Below are 14869 nucleotides of genomic sequence, written 5' to 3'. Positions count from 1 at the left end.
TAAAACATTCTTATCTATTCCCTAATGCTTGATTGGTGAGAATATCTGTTACAATACCGTGTTTGTCTAATTCAAGTTTCCATAGCTTAGGATCATCAGAAGGCATCTCCTAGAAAGACCATGGGGTTCCATCTCTTCACACTACACATCAGGAAAGTGAAGTACATAGAAATCTATTTCAGAGGTGAAGGAGACTTGAAGATGACCTAGTACAATATTGTAAATCTAGAAAACTGTCAAAGGTAGTCACTTAGACTATATTTCATTTCATTATTTAAAAAATTGTTTATTTACCCACAATAAGCTGCATGAGAAAATTAGAGTGTGATGTTTGTTTTGTTTGAAATTATATATACACTGGTTTTCTACTGTCTATAACAAACACTGGATACAGTTATAAATGTCTTTGCTCAACACAAAAATGGGGAAAATTTTTACTTAAACCATTTGAAAGACAGTATCTTTTAGGAGTTGGAGTTCACTTGAAGAAAAGAAGTACAAAATAGGTCATAGGTAAGGAAGACTAGATACCAAAGTAGTCCAACCCCTTCACTCTACAAGTGAGGAAACAAGCTCAGAAACGTGAAGGGATTTGCCCAAAGTTTATTCATTTATTCTAACTGTTGAGGACCTACTGTATGCCAGACACTGAGCTTATAACAGGGAATAAAACAAAGCCCCTGGCCTCCAATGGAGGTTATATTCTAGTGATGTTATGCAACTCATTTGAAAGTTTTAAAATTTAAATTTGAAAATATCCTACAATTGAAAATTCTTCATTAATTCAAACTCATCCCCTCCTCCCTGTACACCAAAACCCACAATTTGTTAGACTTTACTGTGAATCCAAATCAGTGTAATAAGAAAGCATGTTTTATACTAGGAGCAAGACAAAAAAGGCTATATAGTTGAAACACAACACAGCTATGGGTTCAGTTCTTGTTCATGCAGTTAATCAGATAATTATAAGCAATTTTAATTGACTCACCAAGCAAGACTATTGATCATTTTATATTTTTCATTTTTCTCTTCTTTGACAAAATTCTACACTATACTAAATACTATAGCAACAAGAGAGTAACTTCTACTTTATGCTGTGTGCATTCCTAAAAGGAAAGAAGTGGAAAGGATATAGGTCAAATAGGACACTGATGTGAAAAACTAACATAATTGCCACAGACGTCATTGCAAATGCAGCCTCAATTTATCTTCATGGTTTTTTACAGCACTGTGATCTTACGAACACGAGACCTCTTGCCAAGATCAATGTGTTTTTTCATTATTTCCTTGAAGTAAAGATGTACCCACATCAAGGAAGATTTCAACACCGTGTTCTCTTGGAACATCAACTTACTCCCTAATAGATTAAATCAGTGGCGCTATTGCTTTTATTCCTCAGATCTCTCTTAATCTTTATCCAGTCCTTTGGGGGTATGAATCCATACCAGGATGAATGAATATGGTAAAGTTTCGGTCAAAGTCGTGTAAAAACCATTTTCAACTGTTTCAGGGACTAAGCACTGAGGAAGTGGTTAAGGACACAAGTTCTAGAATCCCACCACCTCCACTTTCCAGCTGTGTGAACTTAGAAGTGACTCAAACTGTTCAAGCCTCAGTTCCCTCGTCTAAAAAATGAGGGATTAACACTTGATTGTAGCTATTGTCAGGATTCACTAAGGTGACACATGAAGCATTTATAATGACGTGACACATAGTAAACCTTTATAAAGTTAATTCATATGTGTCAGAATGCTTTCAGGGGCAAGTTACAGAACACTCAATTAAAAGTACCATAAACATTAAGGACATTCATTTAGCCCACTTAAGAATCCAAAAGCAGACAGTTCTAAGGTTCAGGGATAGCAACGAAGACCCCAGGCCCTTTCCATCCTTCTGTTCTTTCATCCTCGGATACTGTTAATTCAGGGACTCAACATCATCATAAACTCAGTTTATCTAGATTTCCCACTTGCACTCACTAGCTCCTCTCAATGTTTTTAAGATGGCTACCACTGTTTTAGGCATCAAATCCAGACACAAAAACATCCAGATACAGCACTATCCAATGGAACTTTCTGCAATGATGGAAATATTCTACATCTGCATTGTCCAGTATGGCAACCACTAGCCCCATGTGACTATTGAGCACTTGAAATGTGGCTAGTGCAACTGAGGAACTGAATTTTTTATTTCATTTAATTTTAATTTAGATTTAAATAGCCACATGTGCCTAGTGGCTATTGAATTGGACAGTGCAGGTCCAGAGGAAGAAGAACTTGTTTTCCTTGAGTCTCATCTTAAGAGTAGGGAAACTTTTTCTAGAAGTCCCCCAGCAGATTTTCCCATGTATCTTATTGGTCAAAAGTGGGTCACATGCCCACTCCTAAATCAAACATTGGCAAGGTTTGGAATCAAGCATTTCCACGGTTGGCTTAGAATAATCAGGATTTATTCCTGAGTCATGTGGAAAGGGGTAAGCACCTTATGAAGCCAGGGCTTATAGCCAGCAAGAAAGAAGCAAGGGGGCTGACCCAGTGGCTTAGCGGTTGGGTGCGCGCGCTCCGCTGCTGGCAGCCCGGGTTCGGATCCCGGGCGCGCACCAACACACCGCTTCTCTGGCCGTGCTGGGGCCGCGTCCCACATGCATCAGCTGGAGGGATGTGCAGCTATGACATACGACTATCTACTGGGGCTTTGGGGGGAAAAAAATAAATAAATAAAATCTTTAAAAAAAAAAAAGAAAGAAGCAAGGAATGGTTGTCATGTAAACGATCAGTGGTATGTGCCACACCACTTCCATTCCATCTAGATCAGGGGTCCATAAACTACAGCCCACGGGCCAAATCCAGCCTAACAACTGTGTTTGTAAATAAAGTTTCATTGGAGCAAAGTCAGGCCTATTTATTTCCATATCGCAGTAGTAGTTGCCACAGAGACCCTATGGTCCACAAAGCCAAAAATATTTATTATCTGACTCTCTATAGAAAAAGTTTGCCAACCCCTGGTCTAGAAGGACATTCCTTATGGTTAAAGTCACCATTGTTAAAGATCTTGGCTAAAATGTACTCGTATGGCCAAAAGCAAGCACTTTGTGCAGGCTAGTATAGAGGAGAGAGTTCTGGAGAGCTTCTTTCAGGACCTTGATACTGTTTCTTGCTGGGTAACCTAGAAAGTTACTCCACTGCTGTGAGCTTCAGTCCTCTCGTCAGCAAAGTGGGGATAATACAAACTTCTCTGCTTACCTCAGGGGGCCATGGGGAGATGATATATGCCAAGGTGCTTTGTAAACCATGAAGACCTACAGAAATGTCCAGTTGCATTGCTGCTGCTGCTGCTGTTGTTAATGTTCAGTACTATGAGCTGTTGCTACTGGATCCTACCAAGAGACACCGGGACTTTTCCATGACGAGCAAGGCAAGTATAGCACTGGCCACTGGTGGATTGACCAGTCAGCAAAAGCCACTTCTGGAGCTTTTATCAATTCACTGGCTTCGTTGTAACTTTAAGAGCCTTTGAAATTGCCTCGTGTAAAAAAATGTAGTTTGAAAAAATATGACTTTTAAATTGTTTCCAATTTCACATTAGGAACTTTGAATAGGAGGGCAGCCTTAAAATGGGATTGCAGAGATGAGTGGTTCTCAGGTCGAGGCAGACCCCACGGATCCCTGATATCCCAGGACAATGAATTAGGAATCTGAAGACTATCCCCACTGGGTAATTGAACTCACAGAATGTCAGAGTGTGAGGGAATCTTAACAGGAAATCAGCTGAGCCCCTTCATCATATGGAGGAAAGGAAATATATTCTTCAAGGGTAATTCTAGCCAAAGTACAGGCACCTCGCTGAAGTCTATGCAAAAGTTTAGAGGAGTAATATATGTTGTATCAGAATCCATTTGGCTCAGATGAGGATAATGCTGGTGATGTAAGCTGAGGGAGAGGCCCACGATTTAGACTATCGCCAGGCTTTAGACCAGAGTCACAAATCAAAACCAATCAAACCCCCAGAGTTTATCAAGCACTTACTATGTGCTAGACACTATGGAGAATACAGAGAGGAAAAAGATGTCACCCTTACCCTCAAGGACCTGACTAGATATTTCTTCATACCTGGAAAGATATGAATTCTGGATATTCAGGATATGATGATGGCCTTCAACAATTCTTAGCAGAGTGTCCTGACACATTGTAAGTGTTCAATATGTATTCATTTTAGTTACTTTAAAATTTATAGACATGATTTAGATATACAAACAATAGCAACAATAAACAAACAAACAAACAAAATCCATGAGCTTCCATTGATGTCTAGGATGGCTCCATCTTGTTTTGGAGCCTCCACTCCAGAGGTACAGGAAAGGAATCCTTAAACCTGATGATGGGGGCCGGCCCCGTGGCTTAGCGGTTAAGTGCGTGCGCTCCGCTGCTGGCGACCTGGGTTCGGAACCCCGGGCGCGCAGTGGCGCGCCACTTCTCCGGCCATGCTGAGGCCGCGTCCCACATACAGCGACTAGAAGGATGTGCAGCTGTGACATACAACTATCTACTGGAGCTTTGGGGGAAAAAAATAAATAAATAAAATCAAAAAAATATTATTAAAAAAAAAAAACCTGATGATGTAAGGTAGCTCTCTTTTGCTCTAAAATGGTCTCTAGTTAACTCAATGTCTTTTGGATAAATGCACAATCTTTGTTTTCCCTTCTCTTCCTTCTGGCAGTCAAGATGGCTTCCGGTTAGGAATGGGGTGCTAGTGTCCTTCTGGCAGCAGGGAGAAGGGGCCTGGATCTGTGAGTTCACCCCATGCTGAGCCCTGGGTTATTGATGGTCTCTCCAGAGATCTCCCTCACCCTGCGGGGTGTCCAGCTGATATCCATTGCTGAAGGCTGTGTCCAGTGGGCCTTATGGTCTATTCTCTCAGAATTCCACCCCCACCTGGGGGTCCCTCTCTTGCTGACCTAAGTCCCCTCAGCTCTTACCACTGAGTGTCTGTCACATCCTCCATCTGGCCCATGGTCTAAATTGGCCACACCATCGTCTTTGCAGCACTGTCCCTGCCCCTGGCTCTCAACACAGCTACTCACTAGAAACGTGACAGCAATTTAGAATCCCTACCCTGCCACACAAGAGACAAGAAAGACCTGCAGAGGACACCATCTCCAGCCTTCTCTCAGCCTACACCATTTCTCATTTCTACCATTGCCCCCTATTAATGTACAGGCCCCTGTGAGGAGTTCTCACCAGGACTTCTAAGTGGAAAGTGGGACACAATGTCCTCTGCTTTCAAGTTCCCCCTCAACCTATCTAGAATCTCTGTCATTCCTTGTCACCACTTCTACCTGCCAGAGAAAGAGTCAGGGCCCAACAGAAGTGACCTCATGCCCGTGTGTGGGGACTGGGATTTTAGGGAGTTGTGAGATTGGCTGGGCATCAGATCAATGCCATGGTATTTATAATCTCATTTTTACAGATAGGGAATTGAGAGAGGAAACCAGCACTGGGTTTGGTATTGGAGGACAAAGTCAAACAAGACAGGTTCCCTGCCTTACAGGAGCATATAGTGTACCTCCTACAGCTCTACCATGTGCTGCACAAGGAAGAACAAAGACTTGGATGGACAAAGCTTGAGAGGGTAAGAGGAAACAAGATGTGAGGCCTTGGAGAAGGGGAATTATAGAGGAATCTATCACTGGAAATGCCTGCAGCACAGAAAGATCTAGGCCCAGCCCAGAGAGAGAGTAAGTTGGGGATTATAGCTCATGAGATCACCAAACTGGCTCAAGTGTGTAATTGTTTCCAAATGGGGAAGACAACTCTGCAAGAATGAAATTATAACCATCTTCCACTATTATGTCATCTCATCCTCTGGAAAATAGCTGTACCTAAAAGAAGACCTCCTTCAAAGACCAAAAAAAAAGAAACAGAAAGAAAAAAGGCATTGGCACGGCCCAGGAGAGCTAGAGGCCAGAGGTAAGTATAGTTAGCTGCCAAAGCTCATTTTGGGCTTCTGGTGGACCAAGAATGACTCCCTCAAGCATCACCAAATTACACAACTCAAAGTGTTAAGGCCTGAGGAGACTCTCTATTGGCCAGTGGCCTAACAAGAGAGTGTCAGACCTACCTCTCCTTGCTTTCAAGAGCTACTGAGTCATCTCTCAGGCTTCCAGGGTGAAGCTACTGTGTTTTCCATCCAGATCCCCCAGAGCCAGGGGGAATGGCTACTCTCCGGCAGCTTACCCCAGGCTCCCTCTCCATCTTCTCCCCATGCCTCAGTGACACGTTCCTTCAGTCTTCAGACACTGAGCAGCCTGACATAGTATGAACAGTACAGGCTACAGATTCCAATGGGGAATCCTCTGAGCTGTGTGACTGGGCAAATGACTTAATCTCTTTGACGTTCAGGTTCTTCATCTGCAAACTGAGACTAAAATTATCTACCATGAAGAGTTTTTGGGAGGATTAAATGAGATGATGTACATAAAGCACCTGGAAGGACCTGGACCAGAGCAGGCTCTCAGTATTTATTAGTTTTCCTCCCCACCTCGCCAAACCTTCGTTCTCCCTTCTCACGTTGCACTGAAAGGACTCGTGATGCAAAGGAAGTAGATAATGACGTGATACAAAGTGCCAAGTATACAAAGATTGGATAAAGAGAAAAAGGATCTCTGGGGAGAGAGATCTAATTCTTCTGAAGAGGTCAGAGCAGGTTTTATAAAGGCAGTAATATTTGGCTAGACCTTGGAAGGTGAGTGTGTTTCCAAATAGGGATGACCCCAGGAAGCAGAGGGAGGGAGTAGGGAAGTGAGATAGGGAAGGGAATAAAGGCAACAATGAGTACATTAATGAGCAGGTTACTACTGTGGGTGACTGAGGCACAATCCACCAAACTACTAGGTGTGTAGAACACACCTCGGCATTGTCCCACCAAGGGACAAGGAAGCTGGCTGGCATAGGTAAACACCAACTCCCATCCCCCAGTGTTTTGGGGTAACTCCCTGGCACATCTGGCTTGTTCCATGCACAAGCCAAGCAGGGTCCCATGGGCACAGATCATTCTCAGTCAGAAAGACATGGGAGCCATCAGCATGCACAGGATCTGTCTGCAGGTGACTTCTGGGGTGGGCCAAGAGGATATGGGCAGGGCACCAATAGCATCTGCTACAGGTGGCTTAACATTTAACTAGCCTATTCCACAGATTTGGCCAAAGGTCATATGTTAGAACCCTATAGCGCTAACTCACACTTTAGGACTCAGTTATAGTTTGTATTGTTCCCATGTGTCATAATCATGTCCCTCCAACTGGAGTGTAAATTCTCTGGAGTCAGAGAATATGTTCTCTCAGCAGCCAGTAATGCTACGCACACCGCAGGCACTCATTACTATACAACTGATTATCCAATGTAGAAGTAGCAGGTCAGTCCCCTTGGCCTTCATCAAAGACCAGACCCAAGACATCCTGAACTGAAGAGAACCTGCCTCATTCCAAAGCTCTTCAGGGAGATGGTGCCTATGAGCTATCTGGATGATCTAGTCCAACATTCTGTGAGTCTTACAGTTATGGATTCCACCTTTATTTGTAATCTACAGGTGCACAACCACCAAGCAACTGAGCCTAGCATAGCAGAGAGGTTAAGAATGCCAAAAGACAGGACAGTGGAATGATTAAACACACAAACTTTGGGTCAGATGGCCTGAGTTTGAATTGCAGATCTGCAACTGAAATGTTTAACCTAGGGCAAGTTGCTTACCTTCTCTGTGCCTCAGTTTCCTCAGCTGTAAAATGGAGCTAATAATAGTGCCTACTTCAAAGTGTTACTGGATGAGCTTTAAATGAGTTAGCCTTTTATAAGGGCTCAGAACAGTGGCTGGCACACGGTAAGTGCAATCAAAGTGATTATTAAATAACAGGAATATCTTAGTGGGAGTTCTGAAAGACAATAAAATGAACTCTTATTTAGCCCTTTCCAGATCCCAAAACACTTCATTCAGAAAAACTTTTGCATACACAATGTCATATGTCAATGATATGTCAATAAAGGTGAGGGGGGGAATCTTTGCCTTCATGGATCTTTTTTTTTTTTTAACATATATTGAGCCTTACAAGAGCTCATCAGGGGAGCTCACGATTATACCCATTTTGAAGATGAGAAAATAGAGGCTCATATTGATCTAGCGGCAAATCAAGATCATACAAATAGCAGGTGGCAGGCATGGGAAGGGCCCTAGATCTCACCACCTTTCTACTTTATCATGCTGCCAGCAGCAATGTTTTAGCCAATTCTTTAAGACAGTGGTTCTACACATGGGCATGCATCAGCATCCCCTGGAGGGCTAATTAAAACACAGACTGCTGGGCCCCACCCTCAGAGTTTCCGACTTAGCAGGTCTAGGGTAGGCCTGAGAATCTACACGTGCAAAAAGCTCCCAGGTGATGCTGATGCCTCTTGTCTGGGGCCCACACTTTGAGAACCACTACATTACGAAACTACTTCATGAGAGAAGCAGAGCAAGAAACACACTGAGTGACCTTAAGCATCCACTCAGGTTTTCCCTACTCAGGTTTGTTTCAGAGCCATGCACTGTCCTGTTTACCTGCCCCGTTTTCATCTTTTTTTTTTTTTTTTTTTTTGTGAGGAGGACCAGCCCTGAGCTAACATCCAATGCCAATCCTCCTCTTTTTGCTGAGGAAGACTGGCCCTGGGCTAACATCCATGCCCATCTTCCTCTACTTTACATGGGACGCCGCCACAGCATGGCCTAACAAGCGGTGCGTCGGTGCGCGCCCGGGATCTGAACCGGCGAACCCCGGGCCGCCGCAGCAGAACGCGCGCACTTAACCGCCTGCGCCACCGGGCCAGCCCCTTCATCATTTTTAATTATGCTTTTTCAAAATGACTTATTTCTACCAAGCAGCTTTCATTTTGATGATTTTTTCCCCTTGTGTTCCACTTTCCTTCCTCATCTACCCTTGTGGTAGAAAAAGCACCGAAACGTGAGACCAAGGATCTAGTATCTAGTCTGGCTCCGCCACTTCCTAACCAATAACGTCCCTGGGGACATTTACTCATCAGTAAAGGGGGGACATTTGATTTTTGCCCTGCCAATCCCACAGTGATGTTTTAATGCCCCAAGGAGATGATGTGTGTGAGCACAGTTTACATGAACGTCACGTGGCCACGAGAGAATTTGTATCCCATGTTATATATCTGGAGGAGTTTTCTCTCCCTACTTATGTCTTCTGCCAGCTGTATAGGCAGTGGTCCTCAAAGTGTGGTCCTGAGGCAGTTGCATCAGCATCACCTGGGAGCTTGTTAGAAATGTCAATTTTCAGGTCCCGCCCAGACCTATTAAATCAAAAACTCTAGGGGACGGACCCAGAAATCTGTGTTCTAACAAGGCCTCCAGGTACACACTTAGGTTTGAGAACTCTGGTTTCATGGTTATGAGCACAAAATTCAGAGCTGCATACAAATCCAAGCTCAGCCACTTCCTTGAGCAAGTTACATATCTCTCTGAGCCTCAGTTTCTTGATCTAGGAAATGGGGCTAAGATGAAGATCTCTCATTCACAGACTTGGTTGAGAAGCTTAAGAGTGGATGTATATAAAGCATGCAGGGCACACAGTAAGCAGTCAGTACATGTCTCGCTCTTATCATTTCTTTTTGGAAAGTATCATGGCTCCTTGACAATATGCTCCAGTGTCTACTTTTTGAAAGACTGTCAATTTTGTGTTAGCCTGCTGGGAAGTTTTCCATTTAGTCGGAATGCATGTGTATGAGTGTGAGTGTGTGTTGTGTACATGTGTTTTATGTTGTTGTTGTTTGCTGCTAGTAGATATTTGCTTTATCCAATGAAGATTTCCTGGTCTTGCCACTCTCTTCTGAATAAGAAAGGTATTTCTCTGTGTGTCCTTAATAACATTTCCTTAAATAATATCCCAAATGAGGATTCTTTACATTTACGTAACACTGTATTCTTTTGGCAGTTGTACCCACAGATATTGCAGCCTCAGGATTTCTGGCCTTTTTACTGTCTTCCTCAGGTACCTTTTCTCCTTGTTCCATAAGCTTCTAAAGGTCCTCTTTTCTGAAAGCCATGCTGCTTCATTTGGCTGATTCTCTACCTCCCTTACATTTCCATGCAGAAGTGCCTTCAAGTAGATACTTTTAAAAACAAATAAACACCAGAAATAGACCCTCACATACATGGCCAATTGATTTTTGACAAAGGTGCCAAGTCCATTCAATGGGGAACGGACAGTCTTTTCAACAAATGGTGCTGGGAAAACTGGATATCCACATGCAAAAGAATGAAGTTGGACCCTTACCTAATACCATATACAAAAATGAACTCAAACTGGATCAAAGAACCTAAACATAAGAGCTAAAACTATTAAACTCTTAGAAAAAAACATAGGGGAAAATCTTCATGACATTGGATTTGGCAATGATTTCTTGGATACGATAGCAAAAGCACAGGCAACAAAATAAAAATAGATAAATTGGACTTCATCAAAATTAAAAATTTTTGTGCATCAAAGGACACTATTAAGAGAGTGATAAGACAACCCACAGAATGGGAGAAAATATTTGCAAATCATATATCTGATAAAGGATTAATATCCAGAATATATAAAGAACTCCGAAAACTCAACAACAAAAAAACCCCAAATAACCCAATTCAACAATGGGCCAAAGATTTGAACAGACATTTTTCCAAAGGAGATATACAAATGGCTAATAAGCACATGAAAATACGCTCCCCATCACTAACCATTGAGGAAATGCAAATCAAAACCACAATGATACCATTTCACACCTATTATCAAAACAACAGAAAATAACAAGTATTGGTGAGGATATAGAGAAACTGGAATCCTTGTGCCTTGCTGGTAGGAATGCAAAATGGTGCAGCCACTGTGGGAAACACTTTGGCAGATCCTCAAAAAGTTAAACATAGAATTACCATATGACCCAGCAATTCCACTCCTAGGTATATACACCCAAAAGAATTGAAAGCAGGGACTCAAATAGGTACTTGTACACCAATGTTCATAGTAGCATTATTTACAATAGCCAAGAGGTTAAAATAACCCAAATGTCCATCAACGACGAACAGATAAACAAAATGTAGTATGTACATGCAATGGAATATTATTCAGCCTTAAAAAGGAAGGAAATGCTGATACATGCTACCACATGGATGAACTTCAGAAACATTATGCTAAGTGAAACAAGCCAGACACAAAAGGACAAGTACTGTATGATTCCACTTATATGAGGTACCTAGAAAGGCAAATTCAGAAACAGAAGGAATAGAGGTTACCAGGGACTGGGGGAGGGAGGAATAGGGAGTTATTGCTTGATGGGTACAGAGTTTCTATTTGAGATGATGAAAATGTTCCGGAAATGGATGGCGGTGACGGTTGTGCAAAACTGTGAACATATTTAATGCCAGTGAATTGTACACTTAAAAATGGTAAGTTTTATGTTATGTTTATTTTACCACAGTAAAAAAAAAGTCCTAAATAAACACACACACACACACACACACACACAGATAAAACAGAAAAAAATGAAGAAAACAAGCACCTTACCTTCTAGGCATGTAACCAGAACCACATGAAGATAAACGATGACAAGGAATAACTTGAATGTCAGTAAAAGTTCTTCAGGTCTGCCAACATGGCTACAGTGCCCACCAAAGAAAAACATCCTTGAATAAAATAAGGGGAAAGCATATCATTACAGCTTGCCATAATCACAACACAGCAATATCCAACAGCTCAGTTCCTCAGCCAAAGGCAACCTGTAATCCTGCTTCCTTTAAATTTCTCTGATTCCAGAGAATGGCAATGCCAGGTGGACACTGGTTACAAAAACCATGTTTACTACAAGAAGACCACCCAGTGGGATAGTATATGATATTAAAAATGATAAGCAAGGTAGTCCACGTGAATTTATGGAAAACATCAACATGTACAAAATATCAAGAGAAGAAATTAAAAACACAAAACACTGCAAATGTAATTATGACCACTCTATAAAGGCTGGTTAAAAACTATGCTAAGAATCAGAACGGGTCACAGAATCTTATAAACAATCGACCCCTATTTATGTCTCATGCTGTAAAAGGATGGGTACATTGCATTTCCTCTTTATTACATATTAGTTCATTATCGCTGCTTGCATTTTTAGTAGTCAGGAAGGCAGAGTCAACATTTTTTAGAAAGCAAAGTTTATATCAGAACTGAATTTGAAAGCCTCATTTACCATTTATTTATTCATTCATTCAAAAAATATTTATTGAGGACCAATATATACCAGATGAGATGTGAGGGTTGAATAGGAGTTAACTAGATCAAATACCTGTGGCGGAGGTGGGGCAGGGGCTGGAGGGAGCTTGACATGGAGAGAATTGCAAATGCTAAGACGGTGTCCCTTCCTCACTTGGTGGAGGAGTTGGCCAACAGAGCCCCATGACAGGCAGTCAGCAGCAGCAGTAGAGGCTAGTGTGGGATGCTGAGGGAGGAAGAAGCCAGCCAGGAAATCACAACCCACCCATGGGCTCAGGCACAAGTGGAGGGACAGTGAGAGCCCACTGAGCAGGCTCCCTCTACATGGCCACAGGGAAAGTGGCCGGGACAGACCAGGCTGTTTGTTCTCAGCTGGCAGAGCTCCTGGCCACAGGGCACCCCTGAACCCAGCCACCTCTGCAGCTTCTGGCAGCCTGAAATAGAGTGTGCATGCATAGTGGTGAAGATTAAAGAGCATGAGTTCAAAGGTCCTGGCTCTGCCACGTATAGTCAGATGACTTTGGACAAGTTATTTCCAATGGCCAAGATCTCCCATCTAGCAAATTTTTATAACAGCACCAACCTGATAGTGCTGCTGTGGTAAGTAAACAAGAGATCTTCACACAGTGGCTGGCACTGTGAAGGCACCATAAATGCTAGCTGTACTCTTCACTCATTCAGTCAACAAATACCTAGCATGTGCAGGGAAAGATAGAGCAGGGATTACAGGAATGAGGGCATGGAAAGACGCAGATAAATCACGATTTCTCAGTCTCAAGGAAAAGCTGGCAATCTTAAGAATCTTGTAAATTAACAGCCATCACCAGTACCAAGGGGGTGACTCTTTCCTTGGACATGGCGTGATAATGTCTTAGACCAGGAGGTAAATCCTTCTCCTTCTAAAGAGGGCTTACATTTTTTAAATCAATAAATTGTATTATATATTAATAATACACTAAGTTAATAAATTGTAAAATGCCTCTGGTTTGTCCCTCGTCTTCAGCACTTTTATCCTCTCTGTTCTTAATGGCATATTATTGATCTTCCCAAATGAGTCACTCGAATGAGAATGTTAATATAGTTGTGCAAAGATGTAGCAATGTCTCTCAGGAGGAAAATTTAAGTGTCTGTTACAGCTACACACAACAATATTGATGAATCTCAGAAACATAATGTTAGATAAAGGAGCCAGACATAAAAGAATGCATACTGTACATGATTCCGTTCATATCAGGAACAAAAGCAGGCAAAAGTAATCGATGGAGTAAGGAGTGGTTATCCTTGGAAGTGGGGAGAGGGTGTAATAATTAGAAGTGGGCACAAGGGGGCTTCTGAGGTACAGGTAATAGTCTGTGTGCTGGTTACATGAGTGTGTTCAGTTCCTGAAATTCATTGAATCGTAACTTGTATGTATGTCATCAACGGTTTCATTTAAAAGTTTAAAAATTAATCCATTTTTCATTTTTGAACTCAGTTCCCCCTCCAAAAGCATTGCTCTTTTTTTGTTTTGTTTTGTTTTATTTTGTTTGCTGAGGAAGATTTGCCCTGAGCTAACATCTGTTGCCAATCTTCCTCTTTTTTTGCTTGAGGAAGATTAGCCCTGAGCTAACATCTGTGCCAGTCTTCCTCTATTTTGTATGTGGGTTGCCACCACAGCATGGCTGATGAGTGGTGTAGGTCCACGCCCAGGATCCAAGACCACAAACCCGGGCCACTGAAGCAGAGTGTGCAGAACTTAACCACTACACCATGGCCCCAGCATTGTTCTTTTTTTTTTTTTAAATAGCTATATTTATTTAATGAACTAAGCCTCTACAAAAAAACTCTCCTATACAAATGCCTTAGGCTTGACTCTACCTGGAATTCATAGAGCTGACTTAGAAGATTTATTGCACAAGTATCTAATTTTAGTTCTGGAAAGAGTATCAGAGCAGTTTATTTCTGGAAAGGAACTCAGAATTCACCTAGCCTCAAACCCTCATTCTACAGGTGAAGAAAGAGGCCCAACATGCTCTAGGGGATGGGTCAAGGTCATTTGGGTGTTTGGTGCTACTCCTACTCTTTCTACCAGGCCACAATTCTGGCCTCCTGAGAATTTGTCTCCTTGGAAGTAAACTGTTTTGAGTCCATCAGGTGAAATGAGTCAACAAATTCAAAATGCTATTACACAATTTCAAAATTTCTGCAAACTCATTCTTGAGCTTTGCCAGCTCCTCTGGAAGGACCTAAGTAGTGTATAATACATGGTCAAAGTTAAATTAGTCATGGTACATAGTGACTGGTTACTATGTGCTGTGACTTGGGCCACTGATCAAAAGAAACCACGCCTTTTCACTGAAGAGAGCTGGTAATCAACTCCCAAATGATGGCAGGAAAGGCCATAATGAAGGGTGATTCTAGCAATCATCTTGAAAAGAGAATATGGATCAAAAAGAACTTACTACAGACCAGGTGCTGCTGAAAAGACTGCTTTCAGATGTCAAGTCTGGAATATGTCTCCTCAAGGCTGAATAAATATTTCCTGATAGGAGGACAAGCTTTATGGTATTTGAAGTAATGCAGCTCCTACTGCCTTCT

At 42.1% G+C, this 14869-nt stretch overlaps 1 protein-coding gene across 5 annotated transcripts in view; it reads right to left on the bottom strand.

Annotated features, from left to right (window-relative positions):
• Positions 1-14869, bottom strand: part of ADGRG2 (adhesion G protein-coupled receptor G2) — a 133510-nt gene that overhangs the window by 58447 nt on the left and 60194 nt on the right. For all 5 annotated transcript variants that reach the window (XM_087427655.1, XM_087427659.1, XM_087427658.1 and 2 more), the window contains one exon: positions 11594-11712. In XM_087427655.1, the coding sequence (XP_087283781.1) occupies positions 11594-11711 (118 nt within the window). In that variant the 5' untranslated portion in view covers position 11712. The remainder of the gene's footprint in view (positions 1-11593; positions 11713-14869) is intronic.

This window comes from Ceratotherium simum, chromosome X (assembly GCF_057802395.1).
Source record: "Ceratotherium simum simum isolate JZ-2026a chromosome X, ASM5780239v1, whole genome shotgun sequence".
NCBI lineage: Eukaryota > Metazoa > Chordata > Mammalia > Perissodactyla > Rhinocerotidae > Ceratotherium > Ceratotherium simum.
Note: the sequence above shows the minus strand (reverse complement) of the source record. Positions and strands in the feature narration are given on the sequence as shown.